This window comes from Trichomycterus rosablanca, chromosome 4 (genome assembly GCF_030014385.1).
Source record: "Trichomycterus rosablanca isolate fTriRos1 chromosome 4, fTriRos1.hap1, whole genome shotgun sequence".
Classification (NCBI taxonomy): Eukaryota; Metazoa; Chordata; class Actinopteri; order Siluriformes; family Trichomycteridae; genus Trichomycterus; species Trichomycterus rosablanca.
In genome coordinates, this window is record NC_085991.1 from 2054186 (window position 1) to 2081592 (window position 27407).

At 45.8% G+C, this 27407-nt stretch overlaps 1 protein-coding gene across 2 annotated transcripts; it reads right to left on the bottom strand.

Moving 5' to 3' along the window:
- Positions 1 to 27407, bottom strand: pde4bb (phosphodiesterase 4B, cAMP-specific b). 2 transcript variants are annotated; one of them, XM_062993781.1, is made up of 15 exons: positions 27158 to 27407; positions 25703 to 25873; positions 23939 to 23975; positions 23785 to 23855; positions 23309 to 23358; positions 12090 to 12202; positions 5646 to 5739; positions 4616 to 4803; positions 4430 to 4528; positions 4172 to 4336; positions 3194 to 3293; positions 2355 to 2509; positions 2138 to 2260; positions 1863 to 2045; positions 1 to 1741 (listed from the first exon to the last, which is right to left on the bottom strand). In XM_062993781.1, the coding sequence occupies exons 1-15, from the start codon at positions 27298 to 27300 to the stop codon at positions 1466 to 1468; spliced, it is 1968 nt and encodes a 655-aa protein (XP_062849851.1). In that variant the 5' UTR covers positions 27301 to 27407; the 3' UTR covers positions 1 to 1465. The 2 variants fall into 2 exon arrangements, with proteins under 2 accessions (XP_062849851.1, XP_062849852.1); XM_062993782.1 differs by lacking the exons at positions 12090 to 12202; positions 23309 to 23358; positions 23785 to 23855; ... (1 more) ...; positions 25703 to 25873; positions 27158 to 27407 and adding an exon at positions 7956 to 8051.

Genomic DNA, 27407 nt, shown 5'->3' on the forward strand with positions numbered 1-27407 from the left:
TTTTGTTTTCAGATTTTATTCGTTTCTTTGGCAGGTGAGACGATCCATTCAAATAAAAAAATGTAGAAAGTAACACCACGGTACGACAGTACGACAAACATAAAGACGTTTTTCCACCAGGGAAATCAGAGCCATGTTTATCAACAGTGCAACAACGAAAGATAAAAAATAATAAAGGTTTTACAAACGTTTATTAACGTTATACGAACATGAAACATATTTGTGTGTATCTCGAGCTTGGCTGCTTTTAGCAGATTCGAGATCGAGCGTCGACCTTACAGGTCTCACGTGGAAACTCTAGAACGTCAGAACTTATAGAAAGAAACGTAGTTTAGTTTTTTATTTGTTTAAGTAATAATAAAGAAATTGTACCAGGTTCTCGATGGTGAGTGATGAATAATGACGTGTTCCAGCCTGAAAATCTCAAGCATTGCAATAATAAAATAATAATAATAATAAATACTATATAACAGAATAGACCTTGTTCTTTATTGGCTTTATTGTATTTTTTACTTCTCTAAAGGGAGAACGGCCACATTCGGCTCTTTATACAGCAAGGGTTCGGTCAGAGGAATCTGGACTGACCAACAGGAACGCTGGAATCAACGTCTCATCTTAAAATAATATAAAATCTTCTCTGCGATCAAACAACAGCACACGTGACCGCTCCCCTTCAAACGAGGTGTTCGAGATGCGATGTTGGGGTGAGCGAAGCGCGTCGAGCGTTCACCACATCCTGTGTGCGCTCGCCCAGAAACTGGGTACTGACGTCAACGAAAGCTGGCATGAGCGTAACATCTCCGATTAAATCACTCGCTCACTTCTGCATCGAGTAAGATAACAAAACTGCTTCTTAAAATCAAATCAAATAAAAAAACAAACAAACAAAAGTGGTTTCAGTGTGAAGAATAAAGTGCTGGATTCGTTCGGTCTTATTTACAAACAAAACAAAACAAACAAAAGTACCAAGAACACGTTAATATACCAGGAAGGAGAAATCACAGTGAAATACGAGTCTCGAGTTATTGGGTTAGAAAACAGTCCGGTGGATAGACCTGTTCCGAAATCTAAGAAGACCTGCAGATCTAAACACATCGAGGAAAGCTCAGAGTTCCACGATTTGGCTTTCGGCGTAAATAAAAAGAAAATCCTTCATGTTTGGCGTGTGTGCGCGGGTCCTGATGTTTCCATCATAAACAAACACACGATAGAAAAAACACGGCAATAAAAATAATAAAAATAGTCCCTGCAGGCGATCCGGCTCTGCCTCCCACATCGGCGCCAACTTCAGGCTTCAGAATCCGAAACTCCATTTGTCCGAGGAGCGAACCGTGACAGGGAGCGTCCGCCTCGTCAGGCTCCTTCCCAGAGGCTCAGAGAGAAACGGCCTCGATTAGAGCGGTTCCCAAGTCTTTCCGTTTCTCAGGAAAGAACAAACAAACGACCATCCAGACCCCGTCTGGTGCTACGTCTCGGCGGGCGACGACGTCTGATCCCGGCACTCCTCGTCTGGCGACTGTCTCGCATGGGCCGTTTCTCCATCCTCGCCCTCCAAAGTCATTTCGAACTGGAACTTGTCTCCGCCGGACTCGTAGAAGGGAGGAGAGGGACTCCGGGGGATCATCCGGTGGTACCAGTTCCTGTTTTCCTCCAGGGTGTCCAGGATGTCCTGGGCGTCCGGGTGCACCAGGTCGGCCCACGTCTCCCACAGCGGGTGCACGATGTAGTCGATGAATCCCACCTAAAGCACAATAAGGGCTCGATTAGAGCGTGTCTAAATTCTTAGATTAATTAAAATGCTCCTACTGAGGCTCCTTAATTCTGAGTGATGATCTGACTGAATAGCTGAACAAGACTCGTACCTGAGACTTCTCTACGGAGGCGGTGTGTTTGTCGCACATGGGGCTGATCTCCATGCCGCGCTCTCTCTCGCGGTCGCCCTGGTGGAAGAACTCGTCCATGATGCGGTCCGTCCACTCGCGGTACAGCTCCAGTGGCTTGGTGGGGTTGCTGAGGTCGGCGCAGTGCACCATGGCGCGCAGCACCTGAGGGACGGAACAAGAAGAGCGCGTCATGCACCGCCGAGAGATCGAATCGCCGCTTTACTGATTCGCATTTCGGGCGGTCGAGATCTCACCTGTATCCTGTCTGTGTAGTTGTCCAGCAGTAGGACCCCTGAGCTGGTCACTTTCTTGGTCTCCACCATGGTCTTCAGATCGGCCAGCAGGCTCATGTGCTTGGACATATCCGTCGCCAGGACCTGATCGGAGATAGAGAGGAAGGTTCGGTCAGAGGGCTCGACGGATTTAGAGAACCTGAACGGTATCAGTAGAACAGAGGTCAGCCAGACTTACCATCTCGATGACCATCCTCCTGAGCGTCTGCCTCTGCTTCTTGGTCAGATTTTGGAAGATGTCGCAGTTTTCTCCCTGCAGGAGTTTGAAGCCCACCGCCAGGTGATGGTTCTCCAGGACCGACTCGTCGTTGTACATCAGCGCCAGTTCTGAATCTGCGGAACCAACAAAGTCCGGGTCTTATACACTGGCGACACCATTTCTAATTTTTAATTATACACAGGAAACGGCATGCGTCTGACTTTGCAGCAACAATTTAGGGAAGGTCCTATCCTGTATCCAGCATGGCCCTGACCTCAGCTCCACTCAACAGCTCTGAGGAATGATCTGGAACACCGACATCAGTGCCCAGAATAAACCACTGTGGGAGCGAATGAAGGGCAAAGATTCTTGTTGTTTTGTTTATTAATTTAGTAATATAAGAATATTATTTAATTTTATGGTCATTTTATTTGTATTTTTAATATTTTACTATATTAAAAGAACTGTAAAAAATTCTGATTAGTATTTCACTCTGTTTTACTGTGATTTTGCTGTTTAGAACTTGACTTGAGGTTTATTTTTAATGTAGATTAATTTGTTTTATAGGCAAATTAATGTTATTTATCACAAATTCAATTAAAATTAAAGATTTTTCTTTAATCAGGACTTGATTGTTTTCAACTGAATGAGGTACATTATCAAAAAATAAATGAATAAAATAAACGCTTTATATAAAACATCTTCGCAGATCAAACGCAGACAACGTGCTGAACGCTCGACCCTCATCTGCTTCCAGTTACTCAGGCTGCACGCGATGGAGGAACTGGGGTGGTGGTGGTATGTTTGAGTGTACTCACTGGTATTAATCAGGAACTGGTTGGAGACCCCCGGATGGTCCACGTCATGGACGGCGGCTGCGAAGATGGCTGCCAGGATCTCCAGGTCTGTGAAGACGGCCTGTGGATGAGAGAAGGCGAGAGACGAGGGTTACAGACGGGAACGAGATCTGGCGACTCAAAGCTCCAGACAAAAACACTGGAGGAAGTCGTGTGAGCGCAGAGAATCCAAACAGCTTGAGGATTTACAGGCTAAACCGTGTACATTAAAAAGTGCTTTTATTTTAATCAGATTTACAGCAATAAGCGGACATATTCCTTCAGCGACCAACAGAACAAGTTCTCTACTGCATTAACATCTAGCTATAGCAGTGTAGCTGCTTATTTTAACCTAATATCACTTAATCTGATGATAAATTATATAATAAATATAAACACGGTTGATAGTGAGCCTGGAGGCTGGATCAGATTACACAACAAGCTTTGAATATCCTCAGTTAGCCAAGTTAGCTTAGCTCAAATAGGTGACGTGATATGTCAACAAATTCCTAATATATTAAACTTACTTAAAATTACACACAGGACCTGATTTAATTCTCCTAAAGTAATCAGATAACATTATATTATATATATATCATTTATAAATCCTACAGAATAAGTTCCTAAAAACAACTAAGCAACAGAGGAAATGCTAACTCACACTATAGCACTCATGCTACTAGCTATAGCAGTGTAGCTGCTTATTTTAACCTAATATCACTCAACCTGATATGAAAGTAGTTAATAAAATACATAAACAAGGTTGATAGTGAGCCTGGAGGTGAATCAGATCAAACTACAAGCTTTATATGTCTATTTTAGCTGTTTTTCTTTTATTGTAGCTAGCCTAGTTAGCTTAGCTTACTACAAAAAGCTCCAGTGTGATTTCAGGAGGTTGCCAAACGTTTTACAAATCCGCAACAAAGTGAACACAGAATTTCTAACGTATACGGTTCTGACCTCCAGAGCCGGGGTGGACAGCAGGATGTGCGTGGACTGGGCGACGTCGGCGGCGTGCAGGCTGTTGTGATACGCCACGTCCGAGTGATAGTGGTCCTCCAGCGTCATCATGTAGGTCACGAACGTGTCCATGGGGATCTTGAACGTCTTCATCAGGTCTCGCTCCTGCACAGAGGACAAACGCAGTTTAGAACAAACGGAGCTCGTCCGGACGTTTCGGGATCGTACGGATTTGATATATGGAGGCACGGGACCGACCTGGAAGATGGCGTACATGACGCAGGTCAGGGGTCGCTGGTGGGAGTGGTCGGCGATCCGGGAGATGTTCAGTCCCCACTTGTTGACGTTCTCCAAGTCCTGTAGAACATTAAGAGGACGTTAATTGCAAGGAAGAATTTAGGATTTAGGAAACTCTGGGACCATGGTGCAATTTCGCAGGCGTACCTTTGCGAGCAGGTCCTCCAGGTCGGTCTTGACGCCGAACCGGGCCACGCTGCACCCGCCGGAGACCCCCGGTCCGTGCGTGACCTTCCTCGTGCCGCTGATTTGAGTCATGAGCGGCTGCTGCTGCCTCCTCTTCCTCTCCCGAGACTTGGGCGGAGGGGACGGGATCTCCAGCTCGTTGTGTTTGTCTGCAAAGACACAAACCCTGTCAGTCACGCTATGACCCATCGCGTTTACTCATTTCATCACCTGACCTTTAACTCACGAAAAACAAAACAAAAGGCGATGAGTGTATCGTTCACTTTCACTTCCACGTGGGTGCGAGGTCTGAGCGCGGATCAGCGCACACGTGTGATGTTTCTGCGTCATTCTAGCTTCTTAAATCTCTAGTCTGTTTCCTAATCCACGTCCAGCATCAGTAAAAAAATAATGCACCCACACGCATGAGGTCCAGCAAAAATTGGTGCTCACAAATGCAAACATGGCGAACGTCTCATTACACTTCAGACAACGTCAAGTGCAACTCCTCTTGTAAACAACATAGTTAGTAAAGCGCCTCCATCTCTCCGAAATGTCGCTGATGACGCTTAAAAACCCACATGGCTTCGTTTACAAAACACACCGCCATTGAAAAGCCCAAAGCAGTAACTCAGAAGTGTGTTTGTCGTAATCTGTGAGGAGATTCACTGAACTGTTTCTCGCCTGGCAGCATGCTGGTAGCGTACGTGCTCCTGCAGCGTGTTTACATTATTATTACCTTTTATTATTATTATTATTATTATTATGTATAGTGGTTGTTTACAGCCCTAACGATCTGATCTCCAGGAAACATTTTGCCTTTTTTCATTCACTATCAGCTCGGTGAACTGAATCAAACTCGGGGAACTCGTTTTTTCGCAGCGCTGCTGGACCTGCTTTTGCATGTACGTAGACGGAGCAGAGCGCGTTATCTCAGAACCGGTTGAGCAAAGCCGCAGGTTAGGATTGTATAAGATATAACAAAGCAAACAAATCAATCAAACAGACTCACCTAGGAAAGTGTTGGAGATGAACTCGGAGACCTGGTTCCCAGAGCGGCTCATTTCCGACAGGTGTGTCAGCTCGCGGTTCAGCATCCTCTTGAACTGCAATCAGACAGAAGAGCGAAAATCCATGAGTAAAGTACAGACGTGCAAAAACATTTGATCATGAGCTTGCTGTGCATGAGGGACTTCGGTGGCCTGCACAGAACCCTGAACCTGACCTTACTGGAACACTTTTGGGATGAATTGGAATGTGGATCGTGAGCCAGGCCTTCTCGTCCAAGTGCCTGCCTCTACAAATAACATTTGTGTACATTTACGTTTACATTTTCAGCTTTTAGCGACTTACAGTACTGTGACAGCTTACTGTCTAAGCACTTGGGGGTTAAGGGCCTTGCTCAAGGGCCCAACAAGTGGGCTTGAACCAGCCTGTACCAATTCCAAATAGAATCGGATGTCCTCTGTGTAAGCTTATGGTTAGGTGTCCACATACGTTTGACCACTTTGATACAGACGCCTGTCCGAAATGCCCGGACGCACCTTAATGTAGCACCAGCAGACCGACAGCAAGTAGTTCGCCTTGGGCATCCTGGCACTCGCTATCCTGATGACCCCAGCCAGCGTCCCTTACAAAAAGCCGTCCGGCTGTGTCCAGAATCCCCAAAAACAGCAGGAACCCCGGTCAGTCGCCATCCGTACCCTAAGCTTAGTGTGTCCCTCTCGCAACAGTGCCTCGATCCAGCACGAGGTTCTGCCTATAGCCCCCTCCTCTCTCTCTCTCATAAACATCTGCACTACATCCTGCTGCAGCATTCGCGTGAGAGAGTAAATCCCTCACACACACACACACACACACACATGCGAACAGCTGGATGGAAACCTATGCACTGTTACTGAACCAGACCATCATTAGGTCATTACTCAGCTATGCCATTTTCCACAACTTCAATGGCACTGATTATCAAGCTCGCAGTGCCAGGATGGGCTGCACACACACACACACACACACACACACACATTTCTACACCTTGCTGATAAAAGCTTACTCAGACTAATCCATCCTTCCTTTTGTCTGGAAGCGAAGGAAGGCCAGACGTGATTCATGCGCCCGGTCTGACCCCGGTAGCGTCAGCGGGTACAGTAAGAACAGCTGCATTTTACTGCACCTCAGTTTTACCAATCGCCGCAACAGTGAAGGCATTTTTGCACACACAGAAAAGTGCATTAATACTGCACACTTAAGAACTCGTGCCTCTGCACACAGTCAAGCAGGTTTCATAAGAAGCACCTTCTTAAAAACTGGTGCTTTAAAACACACAAAATAATAATAATAATAATAAAGCAGGAACTGGAGCGGGAGCTTCGTTCTTGCACACTTTGCAGACCTGTTTTTGAGACCACTGTTCCACGTAGCTCAGACAGTACAGATGAACTCAATCCTTGTATGAACTGCTTACAAGATTGTACACATATAAAACACGTGTGTTCGATATGATCTGTGTATAATCTAATTATCATAGAATTATGCAGATGCTGATGCAGAAGTTCTGCAAAAATGCACGACATTTGATCACATGGACGATCGCCTGTCGTCACACGTTTGCAGCATGAGCTACAGAAGTGAATAGATTGGAAAAACATCCGAATTTAGGCACCTTTCAGCCCCCACACCAATTAATCCCAAATATCTGATCAGCTCCCTTAAAAAGCTCCATTAATAACCTGCATTATATTAGTGTTTTATTTATTAATGGATCCTTAAGCGTGATTTGAGAAACACGCATGTTTTAGTGCATTTTAAGCAGCCAGCATGAGTGATCCTGCATGTGCAAGGCATCTGCATGGTTAAGGTTGCTGGTTCAAGTCCCAAAACAAACAAGCTGACAGTGTTGGGACCTTTAGCAAGGTCCTTCAGCAAGCTGCTTTGGATGCGATCAGATTGTGATCATGGACTGTGGGAGACTAGTAGCTTGAGCCAGTAGGTTGTTGGGCCCTTGAGCGAGGCCCTTAACCCTCTCTGCTCTGACCATACGAGCTGGGATATACGGAGAAAGAATGTCATTGTACTGCACACGTGAATATGTATTTATGATAAATAAAAGCATTCTATATTCGAAATTCTATTCTATATATTCTAGATCTGCTCTGTGATGATCTCTGCAGGTTGGGACCAGGTCCAGATGTCCAGACGTTTATAATGCATTATAAAGACATTTCACATGTTAAGTGTGAGCAACACAAAGTTCCAAACCTCACAAACAAACAGAATCGAAATTCTATAATTAATTTCCTCCACCGTGCACCAGGTGCCAACTCACCTCTGCCCAGCCTTTGGTAACTCCAAACTTTCTCCTTTTCTCAGAGTAGCATAATCCCATGATGGCATACACGATGCCCAGCACTGGTTTCTCGTTTTTTGATCCTTTGCTTGTGACAGACACCAGTGAATGTGTCAGAGTGAGACCTGGCACATACACCTCATTCAGTTCGTACCCGCCCCTGGTCTCCGGCTCCTCCTAACGTTCCTCCCTCTTACTCCCTTGCTCAATCGCTCACTTCAGGGCCTCAGGTATGCATTCGCTCAGTTCAGTCCAACACACACACACACACACTTCCTGAAGACCCCCCTCCTCAACGACCTCAAGTGAACCAGCGTCACTTCACTTTCTGACTTCCTTCCTGACTGAGATTAAATCACCAGGCCTCACAAACACCAACACAAACACCAACACGCTGCCATTTCATTTCTTTACCCTGATTCAAATATAGGACCTGCATTTATAACTATGTAAACACTGAAATTTCACTTGTATTTCGTGTGTGTGTGTGTGTGTGTTTTGCGTGTCCGGTGTTGCCTCTGGATCGGAGCCCTTAACTGTGTAAACAGGGCAACGAGGTCAGACACAGAAAATCGAACTTCAGTGGCCCACACAGGGCCTCACGCCAAGTTTACAGCATGAATCGTTGGCTGAAAGAAGCTGTGAGAAGTCGTAAGTGACCGCAAGGTTGCATGTTTAAACCCCGGCACTGCAGCAGATCCGCTAACGGGTCGCTGTGCAAGATCTCCAGCTCTCGGGTGTTCGGCTTAGCCCTGCGTTTGGATTCTGTTAATCGTTAAAGATGCACAAACTGAATTCTTGTTTCTGGACACGGGGGCGGAATTCACCACCAACAAAGCACATCAAGCTAAAATAAAGACTGTGCTTGAGTGGGTAGCACTGTCACCTCACAGCAAGAAGGTCCTGGGTTCAATCCCCAGATGTGTGGAGTTTGCATGTTCTCCTCATGTCCACGTGGGTTTACTCCGGAAGCTCCGGTTTCTTCCCACAGTCCAAAGACGTGCAAGTGAGGTGAATTGGAGATACTAAATTGTCCATGACTGTTTGATAGCAACACCTTGTTAACTGATTGATCTTGTGTAATGAGTAACTACCGTTTTTGTCTGTAACCAAAGTGTAAAACATGACACTAAAATCCTAATAAATAAATAAATAAATAATTAGATTTTTGTAGCACCATGGTTCAATTTTAATGCATTCCTACTGACAAATTTTCTTTCATTTCCCAAGACCACAAGGGTCCCTCGATCTAAAATACAAGGGATCTTCAAAAAGTTTCCTCACTTTTTTTTATTTAGGTTATAAGCTGTGAGGGTGTAGTAGTAGGAAGAGTAATCGCTCGTGTCTGAGAGACTGAGAGACGCTTATAGTCCGGATTTAGCGCCGCTAAAAAAAGAAGCTTTAAGGGAAAGAAGATTTTCATTTGATGATGATGTAAAAGCAGCAGCGCATCAGTGGCTACGAGCTCAACCAAAAACATGTTTTGCTGACGGCATTAAAAAGTTAGTATGAAACAGGTTTTGGACATTCTTAATAAACAGAGCTAAAAAAGTGCAGAAACTTTTTGATATTCGTCGATTTTGCTTCACATTTGCAGTCGTTGTTTGGTTTAAATGTTTATGCTGAGCTTTATTAGCCAGACTCTTACGCCTGCACGTGGCTTTTAGTGCTCAGCGAGGCTGAGAAACTGAGTTTGTTTTTTTTCCTTTTTTTTACCAGAATTCTTTTGATCTTTTTCCTTTTGAAGTTGGTCAATTTATTCATTTATTTATTTATTAGGATTTTAACGTCATGTTTTACACTTTGGTTACATTCATGACAGGAACGGTAGTTACTGGTTACACAAGATTTATCAGTTCAAGTTTAATATCAAACACAGTCGTGGACAATTTTGTCTTGTTACAGTCGGAGCTCCCGGAGGAAACCCATGTGGACATGGGGAGAACATGCCAACTCCACACAGAAAGGACCCGGTGCGCTCCACCTGGGGATCAAACCCAGGACGGTGCTACCCATCGAGTTGGCCAGCATGATTAAACCGGTGGCATTAATGTCCAGCAGCTGCCACAAACGATCCATCCACCAATGACTCTAACAGCATCAGGTGTTGGGAGTGGCAGCCCACCTTTTCCCTTTTTAGCCACCGCTGGTTTTATTGTTGCCACCAGCTAGTGGATGGAGTAGCTGGCATTGAAGGTAACTTGGCTCTCATGCTGTCTCTTTTATTTGTTTATTTGCCTGCTTTTTTGGGGGTCGTATCAATCACGCCCATGTGAAGTGAACGCGAGGCCAGTTGGTATTTCTGATGTTTATTGGGGCGAGTGGGTAGCACTGTCGCCTCACAGCAAGAAGGTCCTGGGTTCAATCCCCAGGTGGGGCGGTCCGGGTCCTTTCTGTGTGGAGTTTGCATGTTCTCCCCGTGTCTGTGTGGGTTTCCTCCGGGAGCTCCGGTTTCCTCCCACAGTCCAAAAACATGCAGCCAGGCTAATTGGAGACACTGAATTGTCCTATAGGTACCAGCTGCAAGGATGCATAAACCAGTGCACTGTAGTATCGGTCCCAAGCCCGGATAAATTGGGAGGGTCGTGTCAGGAAAGGCATCCGGCGTAACAATCACGATCTGCCTGCGACCCCTAACGGGAGCAGCCGAGGAAATAGATTAGGGCGAGCGTCTTTTCTTTTCTCGCCTACCTGTCCTGTCTCCTCTTTGGTTTGGTTTTAGTTTAATCTTTTCATTTAGTTGTTTTGTTAGTGTCATTTATATTTCTGGTTTTATTTCTTGCGTTCGTTTTGTGGTTCCTTGTCAAATACAAACTCTAAACTCGTCATGTTTGCACGTTTGAATTGAATTCATGTCATAAAAGTGTGATAAATCACAGAAAATCTGCTGCGTTTGCAACATTCCGACAGAAACCTGAAACAGTTCAGTGGAAGTTGTGTGTCTGCTGGATATTCCGGCCCGGTGTGGTGTGGTGAATTCCCGATTCAAATTCCGCCTTCATTACCAGCTTTAGTTGGCATGTTAAGGTGGAGAAATTCCAGACCCGGACTGATTCATTTCACTTCAGGGTAAACGTGGGTAATTAAATTTAATGAGCTAGTCGCTAGTGACGCCACCGCTAACCTTTCTTCTCACTTCCTGCCTTAACGTATTGGTTAGCACAAAATACACAATATTATTTGCATTATATAATTATATTCATTATAACGTTATATTCAAATAAATTCAACTGATTTACTTTTGTATATTATTATATACATGTTATGCATAATGTTGGTCGTATGTACTTCAACTATTCAGTCACAGTAGAGACACATATGCAGAAATCATCCCCAGAAAGTCCCAACACTTCGGTTGTTGCAGTTTATATTTACTAAATGACCCTAATAATTGTACATTAATCCATAACTTCACATTTAGCAGCTTTTATTTAAACTATATGGTTAAAAGTATATGGACGCCTGACCATGAGCTTCTTGGACGTCTTATTCCAAGGCCTGTTGGGTCTGTCTGAAAACCTAGTGACTTTACGGATTTTACATCATCCTACACCCCCGAGGGGGGGTCAGAGAGCAGGGCGGGTCACTAGGTTTTCAGACATGACATTCTCAAACTGACATTCCAATTCATCCCAAAGGTGTTCGATGGAGCTGAAGTTCTCCATAGTGAAGCCTTCAAACCAAAGTGTTTGCATTGATTCCCCAGACCTCAACCCTGTTGAACAACTTTGGCATGAATCGGAACCTTGACTGTGCCACAGACACACTTTAAAATCGTGTGTAAGGTAGTTAAGACTGTTATAGACACGGAATGGGGCCACGGCTGTGTTTAGTCTCATGGTTTTGGAATAGTTTGGTCCCATAGGCTGTTGGAACACGACTACTGGAATTCACTTGTGTGTGACCGCAGTAAGGCCTGGCTCTCAGCTGACCATGATTGGTTGGCATGCTTGTTATTTATTTTATAAAACATTCAATAATTAGGAGTCCATAAAACCTAATCCGACCCTCCCTCAGACACGTCGAGCTGTGGCTGGTGCCAGGCTGGTACCAACGCTGAGACACGAACTCGGACGCTCTCCAAAGTCCAGAGGACCGACCGTAAAGTCTCACCTTGTTGGAGGCCATATCGCTGACCGAGCGGTACGTCTGGATGGTCTCCAGCTGGTCCAGGCACCAGTCCAGCTCATCGATGGTCTCCAGGGCGAGCTTCTGATACGACTCATCTGAAAAAGGACACAAAGGGGAGAGACGGGTCAGGGTACAGTCCACTCTTCCACCCTTCTGTTAGGGTAGGTAACCTGTTAGCCAGCCGGAAAAGCAGACACGAAAAGTGCAGACTAATCCCCGAGTCTCACAGGCCCCAACGGCCAGAAACTGCAGGTTCGAATCCCTGTGTTGAGGATTTGTTCTAATATTTACATTTGCCTGAGAAACTGACCTTACTTAATGAACTTAATTTCCCATGAGCTACACTGAAATTATATATATATTATATATATATATATATACTGTATAAGCACTTTGTAGTTCTACAATTACTGACTGTAGTCCATCTATTTCTCTGCATGCTTTGTTACCCCCTTTCATGCTGTTCTTCAATGGTCAGGACCCCCACAGGACCACCACAGAGCAGGTATTATTTAGGTGGTGGATCATTCTCAGCACTGCAGTGACACTGACATGGTGGTGGTGTGTTAGTGTGTGTTGTGCTGGTATGAGTGGATCAGACACAGCAGTGCTGCTGGAGTTTTTAAACACCTCACTGTCACTGCTGGACTGAGAATAGTCCACCAACCAAAAATATCCAGCCAACAGCACCCCGTGGGCAGCATCCTGTGACCACCGATGAAGGTCTAGAAGATGACCGACTCAAACAGCAGCAATAGATGAGCGATCGTCTCTGACTTTACATCTACAAGGTGGACCAACTAGGTAGGAGTGTCTAATAGAGTGGACAGTGAGTGGACACGGTATTTAAAAACTCCAGCTGCGCTGCTGTGTCTGATCCACTCATACCAGCACAACACACACTAACACACCACCACCATGTCAGTGTCACTGCAGTGCTGAGAATGATCCACCACCTAAATAATACCTGCTTTGTAGTGGTCCTGTGGGGGTCCTGACCATTGAAGAACAGCATGAAAGGGGGTTAAAAAGCATGCAGAGAAACAGATGGACTACAGTCAGTAATTGTAGAACTACAAAGTGCTTCTATATGGTAAGTGGAGCTGATAAAATGGACAGTAAGTGTAGAAACAAGGAGGTGGTTTTAATGTTATGGCTGAGCGGGGTCTACGTTGCAATATATTGTGCATCATGTTTATAATGGGAGACGGGTCAGAACTGCAGGCAAGCCAGTCCAGCACTTGCACTCTGAAAAAAGGTAATGATGTTATGGACTTTGATTTTTAATCATAAGAAACCTTTTAATCTTATATTCTTCCTGTCCCAACTTTTCTGGAATGTGCTGCAGGCATGAATATAGAAGTTAGAGCATATTTAATATATGAATAAATATTGCTTATTATAGCTCTAATATTAACGTTGCTTTTATAGTGACATTTTTCACACTGAATGTTAGAATTTCAGTGCTAAGATCTCAAGGTCTCGGGTTCGAATCTCAGCCCTGCTATCAGTCGACCGGGCACCTACACAGACACATAATTGGCTGGGGCAAGTGTGGACTCTCTCTCACGGGATACCTCACTATGTTAGACCCTGCTCCTGACAGGTGAAAAGAAGTGACGAGAGAGAGAGAGAGAGAGCGAGAGAGAGAGAGAAACTCTTAACTGGTCACAACTGCCACAAAAGTTACATACGACAGCTCTAATACTCGGTCTGTGTAAAGCAGCTTTAAACCCGGCGTGTCAGAGATGATCGGGTCTCTGAAACCCGAGGGGCGTCGAGGATCTTTTTAAAGGTTAAAAAGCGCGAGAGGTGAAGTGAAGTGAAACTGAAATCCAGGCTGAGTAACGCTTTACCAAAAACGAACCCTCGTCCTGTTTCAGACTGAAAATAAAAGCACTTTATGATCAACTTCAGACGACGGGACGGTAAGAAGGGGTTAAAGTTTAAAAACATCTCCCGAACACCCCCCCACGCCGCCCGTTACGCTCGGTTTGACCCCAAAAGCTCGCTTTGATCCGCCCTCCGGCCGAGCACGTCGAACCCACGTCCTCCTGACACAGAGGAGCAGCGAGAAGGCTCGTGGAACGCCCCTACGTCCTGAAAGGTCACCGAGACGAGACGCGCACCGCTGACTTCATGTTGAAAGCGGTGAGATGATCTGAGATAACGCGCCGCTCCCCCGGGCCGCCGGGACTCGGTGACCTCGCTGTTATGTCGTTCTGCCAGGTCGCTCCGATCCACACAAACGCTTTCTGTCTCCAAACAGCAGAAGTGAGACGCGATCCGAGCGGTTTGGCACACGCAGAGCCTTGACCCTGCTGAACAACTCTGGGATGAATCGGAACCTTGACCGTGCCACGGACACACTTTAAAATCTTGTGATGAGAAGTTAAGGCTGTTATGGACACAGAATGAGAACACAGATGTGTTTAGTCTCATGGTTTTGGAATGGTTTGGTCCCATTAGGATGTTGGAACACGACTACTGGAATTCACTAAGCCTGGCTCTCAGTTCTAATTTATCTCAAGGGAGTTAAGGTCATTGCTCCTGCTCCTGGATGCTAATGTACTTCATTTTAAACCCAGCAAACAATTCAAAACTCAACTATTACTGTGGAGTGTGACTATCTAGTAGCAACAACTGCTCAACGGCTCAGCAGGGCACACAAGCTCACCTCATGTGACCAACCGAACGCTCTTCCTCAGGAGGTGAAATCAGTTGGTTATCACTGAGTATCACTGAGTGGTATAAAACACACCCACAGTGGACCCTGGAGCACTGCAAACACTTGATTTTACTGTAGAAGTAAATTTCAAGGCTACAAGGTTAACGTACGTGAATCGTAACTGGAAGGTTACCGGTACAATCACCGCCCCGGCAGGGTTACCACTGTCGGGCCCTTGAGCAAGGCCCTTACCTTTCAGTGTGTCTGGATTGCAATTGATTTTGCACCATGTGACCTTGTGTGGGTTCGTGGCTGAGCTGTTGTTGCTACTAGACTTTTACATTCACAGTATCATCTGATCCTACTGGCCGCACTGGGCTGTGAACGGCTGAACGAGAGGTACGAGCGGCGTTCACATACTTTCGGTTCATGCTGAGGTTGCGCCGCATTAATACCACACTAACGAACTAACGAGACGTTTCCGGGCGTCGCCTCCCACAGGACTCCCGTGACGCGCGTTGGCAGCGATTAAAACGTCCGCGCGGCGCTTTTACGTCAAGGTCTCGGAGCGCGTCCAGGTCCGGCGTCCGGCTTTTTCCACAAAAACGACCCCGAATCCACTCCGGGTCCACAAAACCGCCTCTGTGAGCGCCCCCTCCGCCCCCCTGCCCGCCTCACACTGCTCCCTTTTGTCTGCCGCTGGCGTGCTGGCCAGGCTTCCCCCGGCGCAGCAGCAGGTTTCGCTTAGCTCGAGTCACGAGGTTGTAAAACGCGGCCCAGCTGCCCGACGCTCGCTGCCAATCGCGTGTGGCGGCAGCATGGACTTTGTTTGCCGGCGCCTTTGAAGAGGCAGCATCAAAGGGAAAGCGCGGCTCTCGGGCCGAGACTCCGCGGCACAGAGCCTGATGAAACCGAGCGGCATAACGGTGAACCGGGAACAACCTGGAACCCCGGCTAATCAACGGATCCGGCTAATTCACCCGCGCCTATTGCTAACAGGTGCCGAGAACCGAGCGTACAGTCATGCGATCCGCACAGAGAGACGCTAGCGGTGGAACGGCTAATGCTAAAGGTCAGAGGCGCTCAAATCAGCACTGGCTGTGTCCCAAACCACATAGTACTAAACTACAAAGTACATAACAGTACTAATAATACAGTACTGGCTGTGTCCCAAATCACATAGTACTAATACTGGCTGTGTCCCAAACCACATAGTACTAAACTACAAAGTACAAATAAATAATAATAATACAGTACTGGTTGTGTCCCAAACCACATAGTACTAAACTACAAAGTACATAACAGTACTAATAATACAGTACTGGCTGTGTTCCAAACCACATAGTAATGTAAACACAGAACAGCACTAATACTCTAGAACCTGCTGTGTCCCAAACCACATTGTACTAAACTACATAATACATAACAGTACTAATAATATAGGGAAGGCCATTTCTTCTTCCAGCATGACGATACCCGTATGCACATCTTCAACGGTCAGCTAGGTTTTCTTGTCCAGCATGTTCGGCTAAACAGGGACAAATTCCCACAGACTGCTTCCACAGGTTCTGGACAGCCGTCCCGGGATGAGCTGAGCCTGTTATAGAAGGAAGTGATGGAAAGAAAAGCCCCTGCAATGATGGAAAACTGTCAATAAACTTTCCGTGTTAGCGTGGACGAGGTCAGGCTGTTTGTTTCGCTCGACTAGCGGCGCTGGGGTGAGGAGGAGGGTGCTAGTGAACCGGCACGGTTACCCTGAGGCTTCTGGGATACGAGTGGAAAAGTGCCCGTGGCGCAGGATTAAACCCAACACCCCGCCGCTTCTGTTATTGTTACAGCCGCCGTTAGCGCTGAGCTCTGTGGAGTGTAGCGCTGAGGTTACTGACGCACAGAGCACAGCGCCCGGCCGAAAGTATGTGGACGGGGAGTCAGGGGGGTGTTTGTGAGGTCAGGCAATGATGCTCTCAGTCAACGTTCCAATTCATCTCAAAGGTGTAAGTTCAGTACTATCAATACAGAACCTGCTGTGTCCCAAACCACATAGTACTAAACTACCAAGTACATAACAGTACTAATAATACAGCAAAATGCTGTGTCTCAAATCACATGGTAATGTTCAAGACAGTACTACACTACCAAGAACTAAAATTCTACAAAATGTATATAAAAAATAAAAGTACTGAAGCTGTATTTTATTTTAAATGGTGTAAACACGAGGTATGCCGACTCCGTATCCCCCCAAAAAACCTTTATGTGTGTGTTATGTTTACATTTCTGACATTTAGCGGCCACTTTTATTCAGGGGCCCTTCAGTAGCAACTTGGCGGTGGTGGAGCTGGAACAGGCAACCTTCTGATTACCAGCTGAGCTTGAGATCTGAATCAGATATGCAGGTTTGTGTGTGAAAGGTGATGAAACGTCAGGTCTGATTGAACGCGGCTGTGATGTGGGGTAAAAGCCAGATTATTATGGAGAACCGCGTCCCCTCCAAACGTCTCCGCTCACGCATCTCCTTCACGCTCTGCAGGTCTCCGAGACGGCGGGTTTCAGCGCTCTGGGACGTGTTTTTGTGTTTTTGATTCGGTTCCACATCAGACGGGAGCATGTGAGCATGTGGAGTAAACAGAGGTGCTGCCACGCCCTGCTGTTGTTTTTGTTTCCTTCATTCCTGCAGATCGACTCACGGCTGGAACAATGCGGCTCTCATCCACTCAGCGTTTCTGCTACGGGTCACTGTGGAGAAAGTCGGCGCTCGCTGCCCCGCTGACGTCAAACGCATAACTGGAATATTAACTCCAGCGCGGCGGGGCAAACGCGGACCGGATCAGCCAGGAGACGGAATGTGTGGAACTGCTCTGAACCTCAATCCTGCAGAACAGCGATGGGTTGAATCAGAATGTGGCCTGGAAGTAGGAACACCAGCGCCTGACCTCGCTAATGTTCTCCTCGACTGAACGGGCACAAATTCTGACCAACCTCGCCTTAATTGAATGGGCACAAATTCCCACAGGCACACAAAGCCATCCTAAATTTTGGAATGCGCCAACAAGCTCACGTTTAGGCGTCCATATACTTTTGGCCATAACTCTTATTGCACTCAAACATATTGCATTTTTAAAAGATTCACTTTTCTATCTGGAGCAGAAGCCCTATAGTTCTGGGTTTAATTCCAGCATTTAAAGACCTGCAGAAGGTGGATTGGCAGCTCTAAATTTCCCCTTGATGTGTAAAAAGTAACGACGCATGACCGGCCTGGTTTAATACTAGTGCACTGATTCCTGTTTCAAAAATGCACCAAGAAACTAAAATTGGCTGACCATCCACCGCCCTGGTCTGGGTCGCAGTGGGCGCCACAGGGTAGAAACGCAGCCCAGACAGGGTGCCGGTCGATCGGAGGGTGGCGCACTAGCACGTGCACTCATTTCAGAGCAGATTATTTCCTTACTGCATGTTTTAGGGCAGTGGAACACCTCCAGGTACCCGGAGAGAACCTGCCAAACTCCTCACAGAGCCTATAAGCGCAGGGGCCCATAAAAATAAGCTCATTCAGGGGTCACTTTAGTTCATTTCAGTGCAATTCATGTAGAGGAAGCACGTGTTGCGCTAAAAGTGTGGACGCAGCAGATTAGCAGTGTTGGTGTTACGCTGAATTGTGCAGCCTGGGCACCTCACAACAGACGCACCTCGCTCAACATTCGATTCCAAAATATACACAACCGTCCACTCTTTAGGGAAGGCTGTTTACAAGATTGCAGACAGTGTCTGTGGGAATTTGTGCCCATTTAGTTAGACTTCTAACAGCCCAGCTTGTTAGGCTTCTTATTCTGAATCCACGGTCATCAATGTGAACCTGGCTTCTTGCTTCCAGCAATCTGAGAGGGTCCTAAATGAAGATTTTTGGAGTGTGTCTGTGGGAATTTGTGCTACAAAAGTGAAGGAGCTTCCCTAAACTGTTGGCACAATGTTCGAAGCACGTAGCTGCACACAGTCCAGCACTTGTTAGGCTTCTTACTTTAAGTATGGGCATTAACATGAAGCTGGTGATTAAAATGAAGATTTGGGAGTGTGTCTGTGGGGATTTGTGCCCATTTAGTTACATCAGGCATTAATGTTAATGTTCCATCCTGAAGGTGTTTAATGGAGTTTGAAGGTCAGGAACACAGTGAAGCTGGTTTCCTCTTTCCAGCAATCTGAGAGGGTCCTGAATGAGGATTTCGGAGTGTGTCTGTGGGAATTTGTGCCTATTTAGTTATTTAGTTTTTGAGGTCAGGCATAAACGTAAATATTCCACCCCAAGGGTGTTGAATATGGGGTTTGAAGGTCAGGGCTCTGTTCAAGCTGGTTTCTTCCTTCCAGCGATCTAAAAGGGTCCTGAATGAAGATTTCGGAGTGTGTCTGTGGGAATTTGTGCCTATTTATTTTGGTAAGGTCAGGCATTAACGTAAATGTTTTATCCCAAGGGTGTTTAATGGGTTTTAAGGTCAGGGCTCTGTTCAAGCTGGTTTCTTCCTTCCAGCATTCTGAGAGGGTCCTGAATGAGGGTTTCGGAGTGTGTCTGTAGGAATTTGTGTCCTGTTCACAAACAACATTACATAAACTGAAAAATATGCAACCCAGAAAAACAGACCCCACCCTTTACTGGAGCCGCCGCGCGAGTGACGTCCGCGGGAACCTGTCGAACCGCCTCGACACCCTTCTGCTTTATTCTACTCAGTTCCTGCGCTCGTCACTTACCGTCAGCGCTCGGCTAATAACCGGGATCATTAAAAAGTAAACAAGTAAAACGACCCGACCGGTCCGCCCGGATATCGGCCCCCGGCCACGCCCCGCCGTTGTTTTTCACCTGCTTAACTTTAATTACTTTCAATTAGCAGGAAGCGCCGAGCCGAGGCTTTACCGGTAACATTACGGGCCGACCTACTTCCTTCTTGCATAACAGCCGTCGTCTTCATCGTCGACGTGTCGTTGCGTAACAGCGACTGGAGCTCGACGTCTCCTTATAAGGAGATCTTATTAGGGCCTCGTTCGGGTGAAGACAAGCGACGCGCATCGTCCGGGCAGCGTCGTACCACTTCTCAGCAGCAGGGACGAGCAGTCTGCTCAGGACTGGTGGGTTAAATATCACGGATATTTCCAGAGTGGTTTAATATTCAGAGTCCAGATGCTCAAACATCTGTGTGGTAAAGCTTCAGGTCTGGACGTTGCCGCTTCCCTCTAAACATGCCGGTTGAGGCCCATCACAGACACACTCCAAAATCAGTTATGCGTTACAACGTCATGTGGGTGAATCTGTTTTGTTCTGATGAACTTATAACTGAGGTACACGCCCCTCTGGATGATAATTAAGATTTATTCCTTGTGGCTGCTCCTGTTAGGCGGCGCCACAGTGGGTCATTCGTCCGCATATTCGTCCCGGACTTGTGACCTGCACTGAGGGTGCACTGATGCATCCCCAAAATAATTAGGTTCACGTAACATTAAACACCGTCTGTATTAAAAGTCAAACAGCATTTAATAGCATGACTAAATGGGCACAGGTTCTCACAGACACACTCTATACTACAGTATAGTAAATAATAAGGACAGAGGCTTCGTTCACTTCTGTCCCATAGTAAATGTTCACAATTTAAAGGTGGATTAAACCTGCTGCTGGATCAACACACACTCACACACACACACGGCGCCTGTCTCAGACTCACACACACACTCACTCACACTCACACACATACACACGGCGCCTGTCTCAGACTCACACACACACTCACTCACACTCACACACATACACACGGCGCCTGTCTCAGACTCACACACACACTCACTCACACTCACACACACACACACGGCGCCTGTCTCAGACTCACACACACACACACACACACACTCACACGGCGCCTGTCTCAGACTCACACACACACTCACACACACACACACACACACTCACACGGCGCCTGTCTCAGACTCACACACACACTCACACACACACACATAACTCTTATTGCACTTAAACATATCGCATTTTTAAAAGAATCACTTTTCTATCTGCAGCAGAAGCCCTATAGTTCTGGGTTTAATTCCAGCATTTAAAGACCTGCAGAAGGTGGATTGGCAGCTCTAAATTTCCCCTTGATGTGTAAAAAGTAACGACGCATGACCGGCCTGGTTTAATACTAGTGCACTGATTTCTGTTTCAAAAATGCACCAAGAAACTAAAATTGGCTGACCATCCACCGCCCTGGTCTGGGTCGCAGTGGGCGCCACAGGGTAGAAACGCAGCCCAGACAGGGTGCCGGTCGATCGGAGGGTGGCGCACTAGCACGTGCACTCATTTCAGAGCAGATTATTTCCTTACTGCGTGTTTTAGGGCAGTGGAACACCTCCAGGTGCCAAACTCTTCACAGAGCGTGTGTGTGTGAGTCTGAGACAGGCGGCGTGTGTGTGTGTGAGTGTGTGTATGTGTGTGTGTAACGAGGTCTATATTCCTTTGAACACCTCAGGTGGGCCGGCGCTCCTCCGCCGTGTGTAACGTACCCGCGCACGCCAATCACGCTAACAGGAAGCGCGCCTGGCGGTGGGCGTCGGCTGACGTCAGAGACCCGCAAAAACAGGAAGCAAAACATCCCACAATCCTCTGCTGCCCTCCACCTGGTCCTCACAGCGCCGACGTAGAACCGGCGTGAGTCAAAAGTCAGAAGTTTACGGACGCCCTGAAAGACGCTTATGAGTCCCTTATGAGTCAAAAACCTTCGTACAGACTCCGAGATGATTCGCTCGGTGGCGTCGAAAGGTCACGACCTCCTGATTCATTATTACTGACTAAACTGACTAGACTTCTCTGTGCACATATAAATAGGGAGAGTTTGACTAGTGCTGATGTCTGGAAGAAGAAGAAACACGTTACTCTGAAACAATCTGTCCACAAATCAAACCTTGACCTGACATGAATTATGAGCTGCTGGATGATCTGGACTCCACAGTCCAGTGAGCTTTAAACTTAAGAGGTTGCCAGGTGGACAAAAAGTCCATATTTCAATTTTTCCGTCTATAGTCCACCACTAAAGTGCTGATTTTAAAGCACTGGTTTCTTTTTCACATGGCAACCTCTGAGCCTGTGGTGAAGTGGTAAAACTCGCTCGACTGTGGACAGTCTGTGTTTTTTCCCCTGAATTTAGTAGGGCCCTATTTATTAGTGACCTGAATAAATCTGGTGACTTCTCTGTGCACATATAAATAGGGAGAGTTTGACTGGTGGTATTTTTGAGTTACTCTGAAAACTGGCTGACTGGTCACGAATCAAACCACGACCTGCCATGAATTATGAGCTGCTGAATGATATGGACTCCACAGTCGAGTGAGCTTTAAACTGGGCGTGGCTTAAAGGTTGCCGGATGAGAAAAAAGCCCGTATTTCAATTTATTTTCAGTTTATCTTTTAAGTCCTGTTTTAAAGCAGGGGATTCTTTTTCGCATGGCAACCTCTGAGTCTGTGATGAAGTGGTAAAACTCGCTTGACTGTGGACAGTGGCACAGTGGTCACAGGCAGGGTCTAGAGGTTGCCAGGTGGAAAAAAAGCCTGTATGTCAGCTTTATATATGTATCCACCTCTAAAGTGCCACCTCTAAAACTCGCTCGACTGTGGACAGCGGTCACAACGACTTGTTATTTATTGCAGGTCTCTGTTTTTGTGGTTGTTGGATTCCACCTGGCCGACAGAGTTCGGGTGTTTCTTCCAGGCCTTGGCAACTAAACCACTGGTCAAAAAATCCCTGTTTATATGGGCACAGAGAAGCCCCCGGTTTTTCCGTTTTCAGTCCACCTCTAAAGCGCTGAATTTAAAGAAGGGGTTTCCTTTTCGCATGGCAACCTCTGAGCCTGTGGTGAAGTAATAAAACTCGCTCGACTGTGGACAGTGCCACAGCGGTCACAGACACAGGGTCTAGAGGTTGCCAGATGGACAAAAAGTCCATATTTTTATTTTTTTCGTCTACAATCCACCTCTAAAGTGCAGATTTTAAAGCAGCGGTTTCTTCATTGCGCAGTGTTTTCTAAGTCTGTGGTGAAGTAATAAAACTCGCTCGACTGTGGACAGTGCCACAGCGGTCACAGACACGGGGTCTAGAGGTTGCCAGGTGGACAAGAAGTCCATATTTCTATTTTTTTCGTCTACAATACACCTCTAAAGTGCAGATTTTAAAGCAGCGGTTTCTTCATTGCGCAGTGTTTTCTAAGTCTGTGGTGAAGTAATAAAACTCGCTCGACTGTGGACAGTGCCACAGCGGTCACAGACACAGGGTCTAGAGGTTGCCAGGTGGACAAAAAGTCCATATTTTTATTTTTTTCGTCTACAATCCACCTCTAAAGTGCAGATTTTAAAGCAGCGGTTTCTTCATTGCGCAGTGTTTTCTAAGTCTGTGGTGAAGTAATAAAACTCGCTCGACTGTGGACAGTGCCACAGCAAAGGAAACCGTACGCTATCTGAGGGTCGTTATCGATCTTTGTTGTCCTAAAATTTTCCACATAATTTAAAACCTTTGTACCTGAGAGAGAGGATCTGCTGGGTGGCGGCTGGATGCTGACTGGTGATCTCCTGCAATAAATAAATAAATAAATAAATAACAGGACCATAAAAACGATCCATAAAGACACAAGCACAGAGCTCTGACCTCAACCCTGTTAACCCTGCTGTGGGATGAATTGGAACACCTTTGGGACCATTCACGTGAATCTGTAAATTTGGCTTCACAAATTCCCTGGACTGAATGGGCACAGGTTCTCACAGACACACTCCAAAATCTTTCCAGAAGAAATTAATGCCCATGGTGAATGAGAGGTCCAACAAGCTGAGGTGTCCACATACTTTGGACACTCACTCACATCTACAGCCAATCCACCTTCTGCATGTTTTTGACAGGTGTAAAGAAACCAGGGTGAGCAGAATAAACCCTCACATGCGTGACTGGAATACAGGAGCAGACTTTGGTGAGACTGCCATCTAGTGGCCGAGTGCACTCACTTGCTGGAGGAACCCTGGACGTTGGTCAGGATGCTGAAGTTGTTCCTGACCGTCCGCAGACTGGCGAGGACCTGCGGTTCACAGAGAGAGAAATCACTAACAGCACAGACGGACGAGTGAGTCTGGACTCATGGAACTGTCAGTGCTTGTATACCTGAGCAAACGGTGTGACGATCAGATCTTCACCGTGTCTGTGGAAGAGGAGACAAAAACATCTGATCTGACCTTCATACATCATGTGGTCAAAATATGGATGAAAAATAGATACATGGATGAATGAGTGGATGAAGTGGTGAACTGATGAATGATTACATTTCTCTACAGGTGGAGGAGATTAGTAGGGTGGATTTCAAACCTGGATAAATAAACAAATGAATGAATGAATTAATTAATGAATGGATGGATGGGTGGATGAATGCATGAATTAATGGATGGATCAATTACTAATTAATTATTTGATGGATGGGTGGATGATTGAGAATATAGATGCATGAATTAATGAATTAACTGATGGATGGGTGTATGAATGAACTAATAGATGGATGAAAGGATGGACTGATAGAAGGACGGATGAATGAATTAATTGATGGATGGATGGATGGATGGATGAATGATTGGATGGATGGATGAATGAATAAATAAATAAATAAATAAATAAATAAATAAATAAATAAATAAATAAATAAATAAATAAATTAATAAATTAATTAATTAATTAATACATTAATTAATTGATGGATGGATGGATGAATGATTTTAATGGATGGACTGATTGATGAATGAATAAATAAACACAATAATTAATTGATGGATGGATGGATGAATGATTGGATGGATGGACTGATTGATGAATGAATAAATAAACACAATAATTAATTAATTGATGGATGGATGAATGGATGATTGAACCATGGATGGAGGGATGCACAGATTAATGAATGAATTGATGGATGGATTAATAGATTGAAGAATAAATAAACTGATGGATAGATAGATGGATCAATGAATTAATGAATTAACTGATGGATGTATGAACTAATGAATGAATTAACTAATGGATGGATGGGTGAACGAATAAATGAACTAATAGATTACGGATGGAGGGATGCACGGATAAATGATTGAATTGATGGATGGATTAATAGATTGAAGGATAGATGGATGGATGAATGAATTAATGAATTAACTGATGGATGGGTGTACGAATGAATGAACTAATAGATGGATGAAAGGATGGACTGATAGAAGGACGGACGAATGAATGAATGAATGGATTAATGATTGGATGGATGGATGAATGAACCAATAGATGATGGACGGAGGGATGCACAGATGAATGAATGGATGGATTAATAGACTGAAGGATAAATAGTTTAATTGATGGATGGATGAATTAATGAATTAACTGGATGGATGGGTGTACAAATAAATGAATTAATTATGGATGGAGGGATGCACGGATGAATGAATGAATTGATGGATGAATTAATAGATTGATGGATAGATGAATGAATGAATTAACTGATGGGTGGATGAATGGATGGGTGGATAGATAGATGAATGCATGAATAAATAAATAAATGATTTGATGAAAGGATGAATGTATAAATGAATTAACTTAATAGATGATGGATGGAAGGATGAATTAATTAATTGATGGATAGATGGTTGAGATGATGAAAGGATGGGTGATAGGTAATGGATGGATGGGTGAATAGCTGGATGGTTTGATGAAAAGATGGATAAATGAATGAATTATTGAATTGATGGATGGATTAATAGATTGATGGATGGATTAATAGATTGATGGATAGATGAGATGATGAAAGGATGAATGATTGAATAGCTGAATGGTTTGATGAAAGGATGAATGAATGATTGAATTGATGAATGGATGATATAACAGCGTGTACGTTACATTTCCCCAGCGATGGACGAGTTGCGGGAGGTGGATTTGGGCGAGATGTCGTAGTCGCTGTCGGAGCGGTACAGGAACGATTCTCTCCTCTGACTGTGTGGAAGAACCAGAGCAGAACCTGGAGAGACCTGCATCTCCACCGGGCTACAGGGTCCGTTCTCTACCTCCAGACTGTCTCACACACACACACACACACACACACACACACACACACACCGCCACTGTTAATACACATAATAACTGTGTTAGTATCACACCACTGGCGAGGAAGACGCCCGACCGGCCGATAGCACAGCTGAGATTCGAACCCTGGATCCTGGATCTCAGCAGTACTGAGAACATGGTCTTAGTGTCCCTTGTGTTTTGAGAACGTTGGTTAAAAGGAATCAGGGTCAGAAACGTCGCCCTCTTGCCCTCTCGACCTCTCGCCCCGACCTAAGACACAGATGAAGGGTTGAGCAACACCGACGCTCTCAAATACCTCACGCTGAAAAATTTTGATAGAACCGCCGGGAATTTAGCGCCAGGAAAAGTGCGCGGTCATCGTAGCTTGAAAAAACGAGACGTCAGAGCTACGGTGTGATCGGTGTGGACGTCCAAAATCAGGAGGATCCATCACAACAGATCACAGAAGCTCAATCAAATATAAGCAAAACACACCATGTGGCCAAAAGTATGTGGACATGCGTTTTGCTATTTTGTTTCTGCATTTTCTCCCCTTTCTTCCAATTTAGTCATATCCAGTTCCTCTTCCTCTTCATCTGAGGAGGGTATATTCACCCCTCTGACGCGTGTGGCTCCTCCGACCCTCTTATTCATTCGTACTTTGGTGGATTTACACATGAGGTCGGTCTAGCTCATGGAGAGTCATGCGCTGATCTCCACCCTCCTCCACTCCTGTACAGGCGCCTCGGGCTACTAACCAGGGTCTTTACACAGAGCTGAAGACCCCGCCCACTTTTAGTCCCGTCTTTTCCCACCACCAGACCTTGGTGGCTGATTTTCTCTGCTGTACTGTCTGCACTGCCGATTGTGCCCGTTAGGGGGCGCCCAGCCGACCGGTAGCACAGCTGAGATCCCAGCGCTGACTGAATAAGCACAAATTCCCACAGACACTCGACTCCAGCTGCTCCATATTAATGCCAACGGTTTTGGAATGGGACGCCCGGCAAGCTCCCGCAAAGAAGAGCTTAATGTTCAAATCACTCAGGAGGAAAGTCTGGGGAGCTCTGAACAGATCACACACCACACAAAGCTTTAATCATCAGTGAGTTCCAATTATTTATTCAATAAAAAGTCTGGCGTGACATACGGGTCAGGGATAAATGACCGATGGACCTAAACTGGTCCTGAAACGGACAGAACTGACGCTAAACCCCAAAAAAGCTGCACCCAGTGGCGGATTGTGAATTTCGGACCTAGTGGTAAAACCTGAAACCTCCTCTGTAATCTTACCAGCTGTGTGAAACCGCTACCGTGAAGCGCCGCCTCTGACGGGGGATTTTTTTCACCCCCGTCTTCCTGTAGGCACGTGCCGAGTTCGGAGCGTCCGGCTCCGGCTTGACCGTCCCGATCTGCGTTTGATAATCCGAATCCATGGCTCAGAACTGTAGCCGTGATCATGAGCGGTGTCTGAGTATCACGCCGCGCGGCAGACATACGGAGAGCTCCGAGTCAGCGCTGCGAGGATCAGTAACGAGGAGGG